At 42.6% G+C, this 21,299-nt stretch overlaps 1 protein-coding gene across 2 annotated transcripts in view; it reads left to right on the forward strand.

The window, feature by feature from the left end:
• The window catches only part of LOC122941149 (sodium channel protein type 5 subunit alpha-like), a 245,311-nt gene that overhangs the window by 15,645 nt on the left and 208,367 nt on the right, over nucleotides 1-21,299 (forward strand). For both annotated transcript variants that reach the window (XM_044298180.1, XM_044298181.1), the window contains exons 2-3: nucleotides 18,971-19,106; nucleotides 20,278-20,516. In XM_044298180.1, the coding sequence (XP_044154115.1) occupies nucleotides 18,971-19,106; nucleotides 20,278-20,516 (375 nt within the window). The remainder of the gene's footprint in view (nucleotides 1-18,970; nucleotides 19,107-20,277; nucleotides 20,517-21,299) is intronic.

Below are 21,299 nucleotides of genomic sequence, written 5' to 3' on the forward strand. Positions count from 1 at the left end.
GACAATCTCAGCTAATTCGGCCAGTCCCTTATGGGTGGTTCAGCACAGGTTTGGGGTATTCCCCAGGGTTTGACTTAAATACCCCAAAGTTGTCAGTATTAATGGTGGTAAGTATACCTCCGTAGTCCCCTATAAGCAGATAAGAGACCTTTCTCAGCATTAGTAAGAAGGTCTAAGCTGGCTTCCACAATCACAAAAACTCCTATACTGTGCCCTGCACCTGCTATTTACTCTTGGAAAAACCACGGTGGAGAAACACACAAGACAGTTCTCTTGAAGATTTGCAGTGACTTTATATATCACATTTCTTTTAGGTAAGAGGCACTTACACTTGAAAGGTTTCTGTCAAAGTTCTTCCGATTGGTTTAATGAAGAGCAGGCTCACATTCTTTTTGCAGGCTGACCATGCTTCCTTCCACACTCACACTGCAGGATCTTCCATCTTCTGTGATGGGCCAGCTCCACTTGACTGAATGGCCCCAGCTCCCCAGCCCCACCCTACAAGTCAGCGACTCTGGCGAATTATCTGTTAAGTGACTGGCCTCATTAGAAAAACTCCACCCTTTATAACTTAGCCCCAGCTGTCATGGGCAACACAATACCACACTGGTTTATTTTTTATTTATTTTTTTATCAGTTAAAGTTACGTTTTTTTTTTTTTTTAAATTTTTTATTCATAAAAAGTAACGTAACAAGGTACATTTATAGGTATCTCATACGTCAAGCATGACGTAAATTTTGTACATCTGAATACATTCCATAATGATAGAAAGCAATGTCAAGTAGTGCACAGGTACATACACAAGGAGACAGTAAACCCATATATGATATATCAAATCCAAGGTGAAGGTATGTTTAGCTTTGACAGTCGTATCAGAGTGAATTCCAAATCTATTCTCACAGTGGAGAAGAAGGTTGAGTGTGTCTATATTCAGACCATAACTTCCAATGTTTAGTGAATGTGGTGTGAGTACGTGTTTCCCAGGAAGAGATTTCCTCAAACCTGAACAATTGGTCGACCTTAAGTTTCCATTGTTCTAAAGATGGGATTGAGGTTGATAACCAGAGTTTAGGTATTAACAGGCGAGCAGCAATCAGTAACTGTCTAAAGAGAAAGGTGGGGTAGGGAGGTTCTGTTTGGACGTCTATATTGAGTAGAGCTAGTGAGGGGGACATCTGAATATTCGTATGACAGATCGAGTTGTTTAAGTCAAATATGGTTTTCCACCACCTGTTAATCAAGGGACAAGACCACCATATGTGGAAAAACGACCCTCTGCTCTCAAGGCATCTCCAGCATTGGTCAGTCGCTGTGTCTGAATAAAGCGATGTTACGTCCGGTGTTCTGTACCATCTGGTTAAAAGCTTATAACCATTTTCTTGTATGCGCACACAACGAGATGATCTATGCGGGGATATTAAAACTTTTGACAAATTGGGCAATGGGAAGTCAAGTCCCAACACACTGGTTTCTTGGAGCTGGGGTCACACAGCTTCTCCAGTAATAAATGACGACTGGGCTTTTAATAGATATTAAATTGCTCTGACATTTATTTTCAATAGCCTTTGATAACAAGGTCCCACCACATATGCACATGTCTCTATTTACATAGTATCTTACCTGCCCCAGGCGCTCTGCACAGGTCCCTCCTGGCTTAGGGGATTTGAGCTGACCTGACATAATATTTTTTTAAAGTACAGAGATATTAATTAAAACCTGATCCAAGGTGCTCTGGTCCTCAGGCTAGGCTAAGGCTACTTTCACACTAGCGTTAATATTTTCCAGTATTGAGATCCGTCATAGGGTCTCAATACCGGAAAAAAATGCTTCCTTTTTGTCCCCATTCATTGTCAATGGGGACAAAACGTGACTGAACAGAATGGAATGCTCCAAAATGCATTCCGTTCCGTTCTCATACCGGAGCGCAAAGCGCAGCTCTCCGTCCTGGGATGCAGAGCAAGACGGATCTGTCATGACCCACAATGAAAGTCAATAGGGGTGGATCCGTTTTCTCTGATGCAATAGAAAACAGATCCCCCATTGACTTTGAATGGAGTTCATGATGGATATGTCTTGGCAATGTTAAAGATAATACAACCAGATCCATTCATAATGGATGCAGATGGTTGTATTATCAGTAATGGAAGGGTTTTTGCTGAACCCTTCCAGATCCAACAAAAACGCTAGTGTGAAAGTAGCTTAAAGGTTCACCTACCAACAAGACAATAACCCTAAGCATACAGCCAAGACAACACAGGAGCGACTTAGGCTACTTTCACACTCGCGTTTGGTGCGGTTCCGTCATGGATCTGCACAAACGCTTCCGTTCAGATAATACAACCGCATGCATCCGTTCAGAACGGATCTGTTTGTATTATCTGTAACATTGCCAAAACGGATCCGTCTTGAACACCATTGAAAGTCAATGGGGGACGGATCAGTTTTCTGTTGTGCCATATCGTGTCAGTGAAAATGGATCCGACCCCATTGACTTACATTGTGTGTCAGGACAGATCCGTTTGGCTCAGTTTGGTCTGCCTCCAAAGCGCAATGGATGCGGAACAGAGCCAAACTGATGCATTCTGAGCGGATCCTTATCCCTTCAGAATGCATTAAGGGCAAAAGACGCCAGTGTGAAAGTAGCCTTAAGGGACAACTCTGTGAATGTCCTTGAGTGGCCCAGCCAGAGCCCTGCCTTGCACCCAGTCAGACATCCTGGAGAGACCTGAAAATGGTTGTCCACCGACAGTCCCCATCCAACCTGACAGAGCTGAGAGGATCTGCAGAGAAGGATGACAATAATTCCCCAAATCCAAGTGTGAAAACCTTGTGGTATCATACCCAAGAAGACTGGAGGCTGTAATTACTGCCAAAGGTGCTTCAACCAAGAGTGAAGAGTCTGAATATTTATGTTAATGCAATAATTTAGTTTTTCCTTTTCAATAAATTGGCAAAGATTTAGAACATTCTGTTTTCGCTTTCTCATTATGGGGTACTGAGTGCAGAATGATGGGGATAAACTTGATTTTTTTATTTTAGCACAGGGCAGCAACAAAAAAAATTGTAAAAAAGTGAAACGACCTAAAGACTTTCTAAATTCATTGTAATGCTGTTTATTACACCATCAGTGAATATTGGCTCTGATCTGTCGTTCAATTACAACCAACTGATGACCAAAAAATACCAACACCTGTTTTTGATGTCTCCCATACATAGCACACATAGAAAAGTTCCTGTCCCCCTTTGTCTTTGTCTGGTAGCAAACCAGCAAAAGCAGCAATAATAAGGACATTATTATTCAGTAATAATTAACAGTGTAGATGTGACTCCAGCACTGCAGTGAGATAGAAAACTCACCATAAGCAACATCTCTCTGTCTTTCTGCCTCTGTCTCCCTACAGGAGATCCTCCCTTCTCCCTTCTGTCCCCTCTCCAAGGACTTCTATGGCAGCATGTAACCGAATCCCTTAGTGATCTGATCATCCGTCTAATCTCTAAAGATGGGTTTACCAGTGAATTCAGAGAGATTGAACAGTTTAGGAAAGTGGAGGGAGTAAAGGAGCCTAATAAGTGGAGAAATATGTATTTTTTCTCTAGGCAGATATACGTGCAAAGTTTCTTGTATTTTTTTACACTAAAATATCTAAAGTTAACTTAATTTCTATTATTTCAGAAGTAACATAGAGTATAATTGTATGACTAGCGAAACTGCACTGGTACCATCAGATTTAAGCCCATGGCGATAAATATCAGCAGAATTATCTTAATCTTTTCGTGAAGAGATCCGACCTTCTATGGGACATTGAGAGCTGATATAGAATATACCTGCCATCTGCTGTGTGAACCGCGAGCTGGCACTTTGTCTTCTTACACTTGACTCACTTTTCATTGTCTCCAGAGAGAAATTTCTTAACCAGGGTATAATTAGGTATTCTTTTATAAGCCCCCACTGTATTATCATGAAGCTGATCAGAATTGCGCTCAAGCATATACAGAAAGAAACACATTTCCCAATACCACAAAAGAAGGTTTCGGTTTCTAAAAATGTGAGTGCTGTATACTGTGAGTAGCGAAGCACCATATGATAATACAATTTACAATTATAAAGTAATGGCCAAATGCAGTGGTGCCCAGCACAACAAAGTGGTTTCTCCCTAAGAAGTCCACACACAGATACAATTGCTGTGCAACCAGCCTCTGTTCGACTTTTACTGGCAGAACCACTTTGTAGAAGGACACACATTGTTTAATGTTGAAAACAAGGATTTGACCGCCAAAGGGTTAACGGCAACAAAATGATTCCTCTGGGTGGCCCAGTCTGTGAAGCCAAAATGGGCCTCAAAGGTCCAATAGAAAAATTGTATTTTGAGCTGCCTTTTGACTCTCCACTTGGATCTATGTCTTAGGTTTTGAATCAACTAGACTTTATATAGGGGTGGGGACCTGGTATAATTTCCTCTGCTGGGCCCAAGGAACCCCAGTCTGACATACTGGTTCTGTATCCAAATGATTGCAGTTGCAGCTGTGGTATAAGTGGAGTCCAGACCATTATCTGACAAGCAGTCTATGGTCTTCACTTATTCATTTACTGTATATTTTTATGTTATTTGTGCTCTTAGTCAATTACATCTTGATAACCACGGGTGAATCTAAATTCCCCTCGGTCAGGAGGGGAACGTAAAGAGACAAAAGAAAAGGGGTGGGGGAGGGGGGGCGCGCACAATAGGGTAGTATGTTCAATACAAACTGAATTGTTTAACAAATAGAGGTGCTCACCTTGAAGGGTTGTGCAACTATTGTAGATATGTAGGTATATATAGACCTTTAGGATCTGTGAATGCAGCCGCAGAAGAAGTGTCTTTGGGATCGGGTGCCCAATCCCCCAAAGGGTGCTTGTAGTAAAAAAGATTCTGATTAGGTCGCAAAATCACAGGTTCCAATACGTCTCTGTAGGTGGATCCTTTTTATTTACATAATAAGTAAAAGGTGTGTAGAACAACGCGTGTCGGGGCTAAAATTGTCCCCTTCATCAGGTTAACAGGTAGTCACCAACTGCGTGACTACCTGTTAACCTGATGAAGGGGACAATTTGAGCCCCGAAACGCGTTGTTCTACACACCTTTTACTTATCATGTAAATAAAGAAGATCCACCTACAGAGACGTATTGGAACCTGTGATTTTGCGCCTAATCAGAATCTTTTTTACTACTTAGTCAATTACAGACCAAAATATTTTCAGCTTCTTAACAGTTTAGCCAGGGTTGCAAGCGGTGGTGGGGAGCTTTCGTCTCAGAGCAGTGTAGGTAGAACATAGTTGCCTTTGCATTGTGAAATTTGTAATGCAACTCAATCCCTGAATATATTCTCACACAAGAAATATCCCACGCTGCAGTCAGGTCTTAATAGAACTGTTGGTGAGTTTTATGGACCGTGTACCCTGATTCATCGAATCCTGCCTCTCATTCTGTGCATTAGTGATTTCTCAATAATATTGATCACAATGAACATATGAAGCCAGGAAGGTGCTGTAATGATCACCAGACGCTACCTTATACAGCAAACCATATGTGTGTGTTATCTATATGAAAGGCTACTAGTTTGTTTTATTATCCGTGAATTATTACTCTATTGATGTAATTAACTGGTTAGTGGGTGACTGAACAAGGATATATTCTACCTGACATCAGATCCTGATTTATGCTGTTATAACTGGATATGCAAGCCTAGCGGGGGATGACATAGAGGTGCCTCAAATCGATTCCGCTTACCCTTGTTTTCCAAGGCACCTATATCTGTAGGAAGGAAAGACCTTGCATTGGATGGAGCTGAAAGGAGAAAGGACCACCCTTTCCATAGGGCACAATACTGGCCACAGGGGCAGCCTCTGCTGGACGTATTCACAGTCAATAGATGTAGGTTCTGTTAATGTACAAAGGCTTGGACAGCAACTTGTGCTATTGATAGATTTTCCTTTTACCTCAAGTCACCTTGTAGACAGTCTCCCTTATTTGTCTGAGCGCTTCCTCATCTCTCAGTCATAATGTCAATTATCCGTTGCCTGCATTGCTGCTATTCTGGGTAATATCAGAAGCAAAATGATAAACAAACATATTAAAGATTGACGATGGCATTGTCATTAGTCATATTTTTAGCTCTAAGTGGTCTCTTATTTTAGTCGCCTAATGCTCCATCATCTCTTCACTGACTAAACCTACTGTAAGAAGACAGAAGCTTATTTTCATGAAAATTGTGCCATCGATAGACAAAAACTAGTGGAACATCTTTGTAAATTACAGAAGAAGTGTCCTTTATGTGCGGCACATTTTTCTGCAGCTAAAAATGATGATAGACTAGTTACCCGTGGTGGAAAGGAGAGCCAATTCTGGGGTGTGCGCGCAAATTAGGATGTTATAAACACACATGTTCAGCGCATGTTCCTAACACAGATGTTCAGTGCATTCATCTAATATCACAGAATGCACATATGTTCAGTGCGGTCTTTGCCGCGTCCATCATATCCTACCCAAGGTACACACAGTACAGACCAAAAGTTTGGACACACCTTCTCATTCAAAGAGTTTTCTTTATTTTCATGACTATGAAAATTATAGATTCACACTGAAGGCATCAAAACTATGAATTAACACATGTGGAATTATATACATAACAAAAAAGCGTGAAACAACTGAAAATATGTCATATTCTAGGTTCTTCAAAGTAGCCACCTTTTGCTTTGATTACTGCTTTGCACACTCTCGGCATTCTCTTGATGAGCTTCAAGAGGTAGTCACCTGAAATGTTCTTCACTTCACAGGTGTGCCCTGTCAGGTTTAATAAGTGGGATTTCTTGCCTTATAAATGGGGTTGGGACCATCAGTTGCGTTGTGGAGAAGTCAGGTGGATACACAGCTGATAGTCCTACTGAATAGACTGTTAGAATTTGTATTATGGCAAGAAAAAAGCAGCTAAGTAAAGAAAAACTAGTGGCCATCATTACTTTAAGAAATGAAGGTCAGTCAGTCCGAAAAATTGGGAAAACTTTAAAAGTGTCCCCAAGTGCAGTCACAAAAACCATCAAGCGCTACAAAGAAACTGGCTCACATGCGGACCGCCCCAGGAAAGGAAGACCAAGAGTCACCTCTGCTGCGGAGGATAAGTTCATCCGAGTCACCAGCCTCAGAAATCGCAGGTTAACAGCAGCTCAGATTAGAGACCATGGTCAATGCCACACAGAGTTCTAGCAGCAGACACATCTCTAGAACAACTGTTAAGAGGAGACTGTGTGAATCAGGCCTTCATGGTAGAATATCTGCTAGGAAACCACTGCTAAGGACAGGCAGCAAGCAGAAGAGACTTGTTTGGGCTAAAGAACACAAGGAATGGACATTAGACCAGTGGAAATCTGTGCTTTGGTCTGATGAGTCCAAATTTGAGATCTTTGGTTCCAACCACCGTGTCTTTGTGCGACGCAGAAAAGGTGAACGGATGGACTCTACATGCCTGGCTCCCAGCGAGAAGCATGGAGGTGTGATGGTGTGGGGGTGCTTTGCTGGTGACACTGTTGGGGATTTATTCAAAATTGAAGGCATACTGAACCAGCATGGCTACCACAGGATCTTGCAGCGGCATGCTATTCCATCCGGTTTGCGTTTAGTTGGACCATCATTTATTTTTCAACAGTACAATGACCCCAAACACACCTCCAGTCTGTGTAAGGGCTATTTGACCATGAAGGAGAGTGATGGGGTGCTGCGCCAGATGACCTGGCCTCCACAGTCACCGGACCTGAACCCAATCGAGATGGTTTGGGGTGAGCTGGACCGCAGAGTGAAGGCAAAAGGGCCAACAAGTGCTAAGCATCTCTGGGAACTCCTTCAAGACTGTTGGAAGACCATTTCAGGTGACGACCTCTTGAAGCTCATCAAGAGAATGCCAAGAGTTTGCAGAGCAGTAATCAAAGCAGTAATCAAAGCAAAAGGTGGCTACTTTGAAGAACCTAGAATATGACATATTTTCAGTTGTTTCACACTTTTTTGTTATGTATATAATTCCACATGTGTTAATTCATAGTTTTGATGCCTTCAGTGTGAATCTAACATTTTCATAGTCATGAAAATAAAGAAAACTCTTTGAATGAGAAGGTGTGTCCAAACTTTTGGTCTGTACTGTATATGAATCTCTAGTTAGTGTCTCTGACATTATCATGATATATTTCCACCATGGTTTCAATGCTTACAGGACATCCCCTTCAGTAGTGCACATATATTTACCTTTACCTTGCTGGCATCTCACGGGCAGCTAAAAGGTACACTACATGGTAAATTTCATTTAATCATTATGGCATATCAACGTGATACAAGTTACAGTATATGGCACACTCAGAGGAAGGGACAACATGTTCCTCTCAGGGCCAATTTACACTTGGCAAGGTCCTGGAAGGCTCAGGGCAGCAGGCAGGTCTACACCTTAGATTTTTCTCAGTACTATGGCAGGGACCAACTCATTGAATTCTACTCACCTTACCTGAAGTGGCCTATTTTCAATGTTGCCCAATTTGTCAACCATTTTGCAACATGGGCAGTAAGTTTAGACTGTATGAACTGAAGTGAGTTCATTATGGTGACCAATAAAGTGCTTTCATATCTGGCATTAGTTTTTTGCCACTTTATTAACTAGTTCCATATAGTTGAGACAGATTTTTAGCAAAATCTACTTTGCCTTTGATATTTCTGTCTGATTGCAGTGTCAGTGCAATGAGGTGGATTTTCATTGAACTTTGATACTTTGTAGCTGAAATTTGCAAGTTCTCTTGTGGGTCTGTTATGGGGCTGAGTAGGACAGGAGTCCTCATCCACTTGCTTTACATGGCAGCGGCAGACCTTAACCATTAACTTCATGTTTCTTGCATGCCACCTTTTTAGCGGGTTCACTGCAAGGGCATAAAAGATTTTGAAAAATAGATTGCTGAGTGCAACCCTGAAAAAAATTTGCCTTTTAAAGAAGAGCGATAGTTTGACGAAGATTGGTACAGACTATATAGCCGTAGTGTCACGACAGAGGGTATGGATAAGTGCAGCCCTAAACTCCAGCCCACCTCCGTCCTTGCCTACTTGCACAGCCCGTCCTAACCGACGGCGTACAACTTGGCGGCAGTCCCTTTCTTAGATATGTGCAGGGGCCTAAGAAGATAACAGAAGTACCGTAACAGAGTCAGACAAGCCAAAAACAAAGCCAGGAGGTCACGCAGGTACACAGGGAGCAATCCGATAACTAAGTCAAAACACAATCCGGAGTCTGAAGCCAAGAGGTTGCGTCAATTCCAGGGAGGTCACAAGGTTTAGGCACAGAAGGCACAATACGAAAATGCCGGTGAGGGTAGCAAGACCATTCACAGGCAACCTGTGGCCAGCAGGCTGCCTGTTAAAGGGGTTATCTCTGGCTGAAGGACCCCGGGTTTCCCAGAGGTCCAGATGAGGAAACGGGATGCGATGGGAGGCTACATGTCTGTCCAACAACTGGACAAAGATCTTGCCAGGCAAAAGGGAGGATGGAAAAGTCATGGAAAAGCACCTCTGGCTTTTCAGTTATACTGCTGTTCCAAGGACCACACAGGTAAAACTTGCTCCTGAGGGTTTGAGGCTGTTATGTAGAATCCCAGGGGAAGGACAAAAGTCAAGGTCGTGTCTCTGGCTTGTGACTAGGTTGTAATGTGAGACTCAACTAGTCACACAGTAGACTCCCAACTATGAGTGTTTGGGCCCTTATTATATTGTAAGATGGGCTGAAATTATCGAGGATAGAGCAGAATAAAAAAAAGTCACAGAGATCTGCAGTTGCATGTCTTGCTTCTTTAGCATTAAGCCATACCCCCTTTATCCCATTGATTTATAATAAGCACAGTGCAATGCTTCATTTGCCCTGGGGAGGCACTGCAGGAAAATTGAACACTTATGCCTCATTCACACAGTCAGTGTTCGGTCAGTGATTTCCATCAGTGATTTTGAGCCAAAACCAGGTGCAGCTCTAAGCACAGAACAGGTGCAGATCTTTCCCTTATACCTGATGTCTGTGGAGGATCCACTCCTGGTTTTGGCTCAAAATCACTGATGGAAATCACTGACCGAACACTGATGTGTGAATGAGGGCTTAGGCTTCATGCACACGACTATGGTGCCACCGTGTCCATGTTTTGCAGACCACAAACCACTGGACCGCAAAACTCAGGGACTGGCCGTGTGCACTCCATATCTCCTATGTTTTGCAGTGTGGAGGCATGGACCACGCTTCTGCACCACTAAAGATAGGACATGTCCTATCTTTTGCCCCAACTTGTGGATCGTAGACTCTTTAAAGTTAAGTAACCGTGTTTTGTGGTACGCAGCATAGGCACGGTGGGCCGCTTCCATGTGCATGAGGCCTAACTTGCAGGTTTCTTCACAGATTTCAGCTAATGTGATGGTGCCACCATCAGGATGACACTTTTTAATCAGCTTATTGTCAAGGGACCCTGCTTGGATTGGCTAAAGTGCAGAACCCCAGCTGGATCCATAATACTCACCATCTCAAGATGTCTGCAGGATATTTCTGCAAGGCAAAAGGATGGGTTTGATTCTGTGTGACAAAATATGTTCTTAGATTTCTTTTTGCCCTTTTTTAAGTAATTACTATATTTCAGAAAATAGCTTTTCATAGCCAAGATTCTTATCTTAGTGCAGCTCCCTGGGCCGGCGTGCAGTGATGGGAAGGACAGCACTAGTTCCTCCGGGGCACTCTCTGTTTGTCCAGGGAATCCCGCCAGATCGTGTTCGAGGTGCCCTGAATGGAATGGGTTTTTGTTAAGGTGTCTTGGCGGCAGGATCCCTGGTGTTCGTGACGCCAGCACCGTTAGGTGCAAAAGAAAAGTAATAAACTGAGTCCAGACCTTGTGTGAAGTTCAATAACAGCTTTACTTTGCATAAACGTTTCTCCAACAGTTTACAGACTTTATCTTGGTTACAGCAGGTGTTAGCATTAACTCTGGCAGGAAAACTCATCTCTGCTACATCGGTTGCTCTCTGGCTCTGCTGTGCTGACAGGCTCAAATAGAATCTTTGCTTTCTGCTTTAGGCTGCAACTTCTCTCTCTGTAGTCTGACTCTAGATTAATCCAGGGATCTATGCTTCCACATCCAGCAGAGCTGAAGATGCTCTAACTGGCTTAGGCAGGACACGTTCAGAAGGGACGTGGACCTGCTTCCTTCTCCTAGCAGGGGGTAAGCTGACCTAACTCTAAGTAACTAAACTCCTCCTCTCCTTAGAGAGGGCGTGTAGAATGGAAAGAAGGGTTCCATCCTCTGCAAAATTAGCACTGCCATGTTTGCTGCCACCTCTGGTGAACCAGATACATTACATCTTAACATAACAATTACAAGAAATAGATAGGCACCTTGTAGGAGACAGTAGCGGGGTGCGGTAGTGGTAATGGCACTCATTACATTAGCAGCTAAGGGTACTTTCACACTTGCGGCAGCGGATTCCAGCAGGCAGTTCCGTCGCTGGAACTGCCTGCCGGATCCCTCAAAACGTATGCAAACTGATGGCATTTGTCAGACGGATCAGGATTCACATATATGTGAATGCTATTTGTACCTCTTTGTATAAGGGCTCTTTGTTAGGACTCCTCACATGGGGCTGTAAAATTGCACCTGAAAAAGTCTATGGGGCCTCATTGCATGCCTCCGATTTCATACTGAGGCTAGGATATGCCCCCATTGTCTGATAGGTACGGGTCCCATCTCTGCGACCCACACCTACGCCGGGAATGGAGCAGGGAGAGCGGTGGCTGGAGGCCCCCGGGTTTCCTGGGGCCTGGCCAGCGCCAAGCACTCTCCCCATACAAGTGAATGGGAGCGCACTGCTCTGCTATTTTTATGGCGGCCCCATAGAAATAAATTGAGGGCGGCTGCGCATGCGCCGTGCGCCCTCCAGCACCTTTCCCTGCTCCTTTCTCAGTGTAGGTACGGGTCCCAGAGGTAAGACCCACACCTACAGTATTAGACAATGGGGGCATATGCCCCCATTGTCTGTGATGGGAAAGAGGTACCGCCAGGATTCCTGACTACTTGAGTTCCCCGTAACAATTCTGGAACATCTTTTGTTAGAACTTTACAGTGTCCTGATCCTTTGTTATTCCTCCTAGAAATGTATGAATAAATTGGGTGTCATCACTCCACTTGTCTTTACACTGTGCTGAATAGACTGTGTGTCCTACAGGAAGCTTTGATGATTTTGAAAAATAATCCTACAAAAATGTGGCATTTAAATAATATTATATTTGTGATTATATTTGCACGACAGCGGCAAGGAGTCCCTTTTAGATGAGATAAGAATTGATTGTCGTGACGCCAGTTACAGTGAAGCAACAAGGGCACAGGGCCCCTTTTAGTGTTATAGTAGATGGTACCCTGGTGTAGGAATGCCAGAGTGGTGTAGGGTGGCCTAAATGTCCCTTAATGGGACGTGTCACGGTGCTCCTACCTGGATACGCTGAAATAAATTGAGTCCAGACCTTGTGATGGAGTTCAATAACAGCTTTACTTTGCATAAATGTTTTTCCAAACAGTTTCAGGTTTTTCTTGGTTTCAGCAGGCGTTAGCATTAACTGTGGCAGGCAAACTCCTCTCCGCTACATCTGTTGCTCTCTGGCCTGTTGTACTGACAGGATAGCTGCATAATTTAGCTTTAGCTGTAGGCTGTAATTTCCTTACTTCTGCAGTCTGTCTCTAAAGTAGTCCAGGGAACTTGACTTCTGGTTTCTGAGGCTTCCAGCTTCTTCCTCCACATCCAGCTGAGCTGAAGGTGCTCTAGCTGGTTCAGACAGGGCTCGTCCAACAGGGACGGGCTCCTGCTTCCTTCCCCTAGCAGGGGGTAAGCTCCAACTTCTTCTAACAAGGACTCCACCCTTGCTGCAGAAAGTGGGACACACCCACCACACCAGAATGGAAGGAAAAGTTCCATTCTCTGTAAGATAGCTCTGTCATTTATGCTGCCACCTGCTGGTGAACCAGGCACGTTACATGTAAACAGTTACAAAATAGGAGATGCCCATTATGCAGGACCTGGAAATAAAATACACATGATGACATTAGGTTAACTATAGGAGATAGTGACTGGGTGCAAAGGTGTATTCCTCAGATTTCTAAGTAGAACTGATCGAAAAACAGTTGGAAACTGTGCTTCAATAGACTAATAGACTAAGCAAACACCATATCCCCTGTTAAACATTTATATTCTCTATATTGTATTTTCATTGCCATATACAAAGCAGCAATTTTCTGCCAATATTTTATCAGCAGTTTCTAGAGGCCACTCAGATATAACGTGAGAAGCCCAGTCATCCACCTGGATGCACATTTAATCCTATGCATGTGCTTTAAATCCATCCTTGTGTGCTGTTAGTTTAGGAAGGTGGGAGCTGATTACAGACGCGAGTGCGGCTCTCTCCGGCATATGTTCCCTACTGGCTAAGAATGGATGCTACTTCCCTCCTACGAGCAGGAATGTTTAAACAAAACAAATGCATGATGCAAGTCTAGCTCGCTCTCTCCGCCACCTGCTTTGCCGTACTGAGGAGCTTGCATTCAAACCTCAGCTACAAAATGCATTGTCTCGGCCGTGAGCACTGTGAACTGGAACCCAGTGACTCCTCGGAACATGCACGACCACCTGTGCCATCATCACCAGTATTCATTCTATAGTATTATTAGTATTATTATATTACCAACCTTCTACCGTCTTATCTTCTGGGGCTCCAAATATACGGATGTAGCAGGGTTAACACACATGCTTCATGAGACATGTTATCTAAACTAAATGCAACTAAGGCTACTTTCACACTCGCGTTTGGTGCGGATCCGTCTTGTATCTGCACAGACAGATCTGAACCAATAATGCAAACGCTTGTATCCGTTCATAACGGATCCGTTTGCATTAGTCATAAAAAAAGTCTAAGTCAAAACGGATCCGTCTTGACTTACATTGAAAGTCAATGGGGGACGGATCTGTTTTCAATTGCACCATATTGTGTCAGTGAAAAACGGATCCGTCCCCATTGACTTACATTGTAAGTCAGGACGGATCCGTTTGGCTCCGCATCGTCAGACGGTCACCAAAACGCTGCAAGCTGCGTTTTAGTGACCGTCTACAAAACACAACAGAGGCCAAATGCAGCCAAACTGATGCATTCTGAACGGATCCTTAACCATTTAGAATGCATTGGGGCTGAACTGATCCGTTTTGGGCCGCTTGTGAGAGCCCTGAAACTGATCCCACAACGGACCCAGAAACGCCAGTGTGAAAGTAGCCTAAATGTGTTAAGCAATTGCTTTTCAATGGCTTTTGTTTCAAGATAACACGATGAGCTAAGAAATTTGAGTTAAGGTGTATTTAGCAAAAATAATATTAAAAAATTCTTCTAATTAAAGAAAAAAAAAGGATATAGCGTATTTATTATATCGCTATGTACCCTTCAGGTAGTATTAGCATACAATATATTCTTAGATTATGCACTCATATGCGTATGCCACTCTGAGGTCTCCTAGGACTGTAGTCTCTCACTTTTTTCATTTTTTTTTATTATTATTCACATTCTCTCTCTCCCCAAAATTCATCTGACTGAAATCACCCAAAATTCTGATTTGGATGCAATTTTTACAAAACTTGTATTGAATTTTTATATTTTTTTTCAGAATCTATTCACTCATCTCTAATCACAGACTACTGGCATTTTAATTGGATTTGTTTCAGTGAGAACACAGTATTAGGCCTCATGCACACCACAGTATTTTTTGGGTGTCCGCAAAACGGGGTTCCGTTGTTCCGTGATCCGTGTCCGTTTTTGTTTCCGTGTGTCTTCCTTGATTTTTGCAGGATCACCAGACATGAAGGAAAGTAAAAAAAAAATCTAAGTCAAGTTTGCCATGCAAATGATAGGAAACAACGGACGCGGACGACAATCTTGTGTGCCTCTGTGATTTTTCACGGACCCATTGACTTGAATGGGTCCGCGAATTGTTGTCCGTGAAAAAAATAGGGCAGGTCATATTTTTTCACGGACTGGAAACACGGATCACGGACGCGGAGGACAAACGGTGCATTAGCCGAGTTTTCCACGGACCCATTGAAAGTCAATGGGTCCGCAGAAAATCACGGAAAACAGAACAACGGACACGGGACACAACAACGGTCGTGTGCATGAGGCCTTAGGCCTAATGGAGACGAACATATTTTCTTTCAGTGTCCGTTACTTTTTTTTTACGTCCGTTACTGTATAAGGAACATTTCATTTTAATGGGTCGGCAAAAAAAACAGAAGGTACTCCATGTGCATTCCATTTCTGTATGTCCGTATTTCCGTTCCTCAAAAAAATAGAACATGTCCTATTATTGTCCGCATTACGGACAAGGATAGTACTGTTCTATTAGGGGCCAGCTGTTCCGTTCCGCAAAATACAGAATGCCCCCGGATGTCATCCGTATTTTTTGCGGACTGCAAAATACATACGGTCGTGTGCATGAGGCCTAAGTGGTATTCTTATCTCAGACAATAGGGGCATATCTCTAGAATATGCCCCCATTGTTTGATAGGTGCAGGTCACACCTTTGGGACCTGCAGCTACACTGAAGCGCATTTCTTTGTAAGTAGTGGGTGCAATGACAAGGAGCTGCGATACCCCTCAGATGCCACATTCATAGATGATCTCAGCATCTGACATTGGTTTTGCACATTTTTACAGTGTAAAAAAACGAAATAAAATAATACTCACCTCATCCATTTGATTGCGAAGAGACTGCCGCCACCATCTTCATTCAAGATCTAGCACGAAATCTTGCATGGCCCGTGATGATGATGTCACCCAATTTTGCGTCGGATCTTAAGTCAATATGGCGGCGGCCGACTCTTCGCACTCAAACGGATGATGTTAGTATGATTTTTTACCGCCATTCAGGGAAAATCGCTTCGTTACCACATAACATGAGGAAATTATTTTTCACAGCAAATCAAATTTTCCATGAAATTTGGATCAGTTGGCTCATCTGAATATGGGTTTTTGGCTGCACATGCTGTATAGGGTGTAGGAGAGCTAGAAAGGTTTCAGAGACGGGCTACCAGCTTATAAAATAGGATGACAGGCTTAAAAAATAGACTTCTTTAGGGCTCATGCACATGAATGTATTTTCTTTCTGTGTCCATTCCATTTTTGTGGAACCACGTATGTGGAACCTTTCATTTCAATGGGTCCACCAAAAATTTGGAAGTTACTCCCCGTGCATTCTGTTTCTGGATTTACTTTCCAAAAACGGATACAACATGTTCTATTATTGTCTACATTACGGACAAGGATAGGACTGCGCCAGCTGTTCCGTTCCGCCAAATACGGAATGCACATGGAGGTCATCTGTATTTTTTGCGGATCCGTGTTTTGCAGACCGCAAAATACAGTCGTGTGCATGAGCCATTCGTTTGGAAAAAAGACACCTTAGAAGTGATCTCATTTACATGTATAAATACACATATGATCCAGTACAAAGAACTGGCACAGGATTTATTCATTCCAAGGACTTTACAAAGAACCAGGGGATATTCATAGCAATTTAGATATCAGTATAGGAAAGGAATCTTTACAGTTAGAGCAGTCAAACTATGGAATGTCCTACCCAAAGTGATAGTGATGGCATATACTAGATGCTAATATAACTGATCTAAATATGTTGACTCATTGATTTGAGAAAGGTTGAACTTGATGGACCTGTGTCTTTTTCAACCATTGTAAGTTGAGTAATCGGTTCCAAAGCCCCAAAATTTCATCTAAGATAAGAGAAAATGAAAATTTAAGACAAATAAGCAAGTAACTTAGGCCTCATGCACACGACCGTTGTTGTGTTCCGTTCCGCAAAATGGGGTTCCGTTGTTCCGTGATCCGTTTCCGTTTTTTTTTTCGTGTGTCTTCCTTTATTTTTGTAGGCTCACCAGACATGAAGGAAAGTAAAAAAAAGTCTAAGTCAAGTTTGCCATGCAAATGATAGGAAAAAAACGGACGCGGACGCACGGACGCGGATAGCAATCTTGTGTGCCTCCGCGTTTTTTCACGGTCCCATTGACTTGAATAGGTCCGCAAACCGTTTTCCGTGAAAAAAATAGGACAGGTTATATTTTTTTGACGGACTGGAACCACGGATCACGGACGCGGATGACAAACGGTGCATTAGCTGAGTTTTCAATGAGTTTTCAAGTCAATGGGTCCGCAGAAAATCACGAAAAACGGAACAACGTGCATGAGGCCTAAGGCCTATTTCACACGAGCGTTTTTTTTGCGACTGTACGGGCCTTTTTTTGTGTTCCGTATACGGTCCGTATACAGGACCATTCATTATAATGGTTCTGCAAAAAAAACGGAATGTGTTCCGTATGCATTCCGTTTCCGTATTTCCGTTTTTCCGTTCCGTTGAAAGATAGAACATGTCCTATATTTGGCCGCAAATCACGTTCCGTGGCTCCATTAAAGTCAATGGGTCCGCAAAAAAAATGGAACACATACGGAAATGCATCTGTATGTCTTCCGTATTTGTTCTGTTTTTGCTGAACCATCTATTGAAAATGTTATGCCCATCCCAATTTTTTCTATGTAATTACTGTATACTGTATATGCCAAACGGAAAAACGGAACGGAAAAACGGAACAGAAACAGAAATACAACGGAACTCAAAAACGAAACAACGGATCCGTGAAAAACGGACCGCAAAAAACTATAAAAGCCATACGTTCGTGTGAACTAGGCCTAAGGCCTCTTTCACATTACAGCATGTCGATTTCAGTGTTTTGCGGTCCGTTTTTCACAGATTCGTTGTTCCTTTTTTTGCTTCCGTTGTGTTTCCGTTCCGTTGTTCCGTTCCGTTTTTCCGTATGGCATATACAGTATACAGTAATTACATAGAAAAAATTGGGCTGGGCATAACATTTTCAATAGATGGTTCAGAAAAAACGGAACGGATACGGAAGACATACAGATGCATTTCCGTATGTGTTCCATTTTTTTTTTTACAGACCCATTGACTTAAATGGAGCCAAGCACTGTGATTTGCGGACAAGAATGGGACATGTTCTATCTCTTCACGGTACTGGAAATACGGAAATACTGAAACGGAATGCACACTTCAGTTTTTTTTTGCTGAACCATTGAAGTGAATGGTTCAGTATATGTACCCCATACTGAACTAAAAAAACGTCCAGTATACTGAATGCAAAATACTGTCGTGTGCATGAGCCCTAAGACATTGTATGTTGAGTCTGGTTTCGATTTACGATGGGTCAGAAAAGACCATTGTATGTTGAAAATATTGTGTCCTGAGACCATTGTATCTTGAGGGATCAATGTATTCTAATATCTCAGTAAATGAAATAGTACAGAGAACTGCAGGGTCAGTGCTATGCTTAGTGTCATAAGCATTTGGAATCCATGAGATGCTCAATAAATAGGATCATCATATGCCCATAGTTCATTTTAAGTGTAAACACTTGATGATATGCTGGTAGTCGCTCCAGATGCTGGCGTTACTAGTTGTGTCCTCACTCCTCTCATTATCTGATTCCTAGAAATATTCAGCCTGGTGTCCCCTGAATTCTGCATCACACTTGAAAGCTCTCCATGCCCGTCTGAGTGCGCAGATAACATGATGGGTGTTTTGGAATTATTATTTTTTGCTCAGAGTTCTAAGAAACCATGACATATTTGATAGCACGGATGAGAGACGCATAATATGTTTTTTGTTTTGTACGTAGGAAATTTAACAATATCACTTTAATTGTACCAGGTTCGTAGACAAAGCAGTGGACAAATCTGTCACTTAAAGCAAATAGAACAATATGAATATATACAGCATAATAAACACTTATGTCGAGCAGCAGATTTACAATTTACTCTTTTATTTACCAGATGTCTCCTTCGGACCTTGAAATGAGTAAGATGCAGCTGCTGATGCCTCATCGACTCTCCGTAGAATACATGGATGTGCCATTTCAGAGGCAGCGGGCAGTGAGTGCCGTCAGCGTCCTCACCAATGCCATGGAAGGTAAACATCCGCACAATGAGGTTACCAAAGCTACAGGTTACAGTTAACGAAAAACTCTATTTAAGGCAGTACAGTACAAAATGACTGTAAATTGAAGTGCATATACATTACAGTGGCATAGTTGCCAATTTATATCAGTTTTGTCCCTTTTATATAAAGAATTTGTTCACCTTTATTTCCTTTTGTACAGACCCCACAGTGTGGCCAGACCTATGGTGGTGATCACACTTACCTGATCCCCGATGCTGGATTCCAGCCATTTCACTGCTCCACCAGCTCTGCAGGGTCATTCTCCTCGTGTCAACATCAGGTTTGACGTGGGGCAGCGGTGACGTGTCACCCACGTGGCACGCGAGGGGGTAACATACCGCGTGGGTGACACATCACTGCTGCGGCCAGTCATTGGCTGCAGTGGTCAAGTGGAGACCTTGGATATGCAGCGTTGGCGGGACAGTGATGGAACACAGCGACGGGGATCAGGTCAGTATAATTACCACCGCAGGTTTGGCCACTCTCTGGGGTCTTTACAAAAAGTCACAAAGGTGAACAACCCCTTTAAGTGTATGTCATCAATAATAGCCATGGCTGTTTTATAATACATAGAGAACATAGTTGCATAGCTTGTAAGGCTAAAAAAAAGACATCTGTCCATCCAGTTCAACCTGTTATCCTGCAAGTTAATCCAGAGGAATTGTGGTTAAAGACATGACAAGTCTGTGCATTTATGAAGAGTTTATAAAACCAAATACCATGCATCATTACGACCACTTCTCAGACATGGAGACTTCAATCTCATGAATGATAAATAAAGTATAATTAAAAAAAGGACCAGTGAAAAAATTCGGAAATACAAGTAATGCTTGAAAACTGGCGGACACATTGCCTAAATATCAACTGCCTAATGCAAATGTTATCTAGACAATGCAATGATAATTCAGTATTTATAGCATATCATGCTGTATATGAGATCATTCACATATCTGGTCCTGTCTGCTCCACTAGCCATAGCTAAAGTGTTGCCTACAGAAAAAGTCTAGAAAAAGCACACAACGTTGGACATAGCCTGGTATCAAAAAGTGAACATCCACCTTAAGCTTAAATGTCAAATTTATGAAATGCATGTATGTCCAGAAACAGTAAAAACGTATTCTGTATCTCAATGTCTTTCTAGAATTGGAAGAATCTCGCCAGAAATGTCCTCCTTGCTGGTATCATTTTGCCCATAGGTTCCTCATCTGGGATTGTTGTACTCTATGGTTAGAAATCAAGAAAGGAGTGAAATTTGTAGTCATGGATCCCTTTACTGATCTAACCATCACTATATGCATAGTGCTTAACACCCTTTTCATGGCTTTGGAACATTACAAGATGACTGATGAATTTGAAAAAATGCTAGCTACTGGCAACTATGTAAGTAGTCCTTCAAGTGTTTGGCTTGTCAAAAAGTTTCACATGTTTTCTGGTGATCATTAGGACAATAGGACGTTCTCTGCACACAGTGGCCCACATTTCTTTACCCATTTTCCCCAGGATTTAGCATCAAATGTTCCAAGTAGTGACAGCAAAACATGCACCTTTTCTCGTTGCTCACAAAATTTGGTGAGCATTGAGAAAAGTGGCCGTGGCCGTGGTCTGGTCTCCAAAGGAGAAATAGTTTAAGCCACATTTATTGCGTGGGATAGGAGGAAATAGCACCATATTTGACGCATGACTAATTTGGCACCTTCAAGATTTGGCACCAGATTGTTAAAGAGATGTGAGCTTTTTAAAAAAATTGACACAAATCACACCAGTCAATATACATATGTATATGTATAAACCAGAGCTAAGCTTTACATTCCTAAACTGCTTTGGAAATAGTAAAACTGCACTGGCCTTGGTTCATGTGGCAGTAAAACCCACTTATTTATTGCAAAGTGCCAACACGGCAATTTACCCTGAATACCAATATAGTATATCGTCCATGTGCTTTATCATTTTGCCTAATAGCCTGCCTACATTCAATGCGCTGCCTGTGCTGTTCATAGTGCGCCCTGCACTGATGAATGGCAGGAAAAGTCTAGAGCATATTGGTACACCATGGACTTTTTCCAGGGTGCGGGTGCCCACAGAGAGGGCTCTGAGCGCTGCCTCTGGCACCCATGCCATAGGTTCGCCACCACTGGCCTATACTTATTAAAGAGGTTTTCTAGG

This window comes from Bufo gargarizans, chromosome 6 (genome assembly GCF_014858855.1).
Source record: "Bufo gargarizans isolate SCDJY-AF-19 chromosome 6, ASM1485885v1, whole genome shotgun sequence".
NCBI classification, from domain to species: Eukaryota; Metazoa; Chordata; class Amphibia; order Anura; family Bufonidae; genus Bufo; species Bufo gargarizans.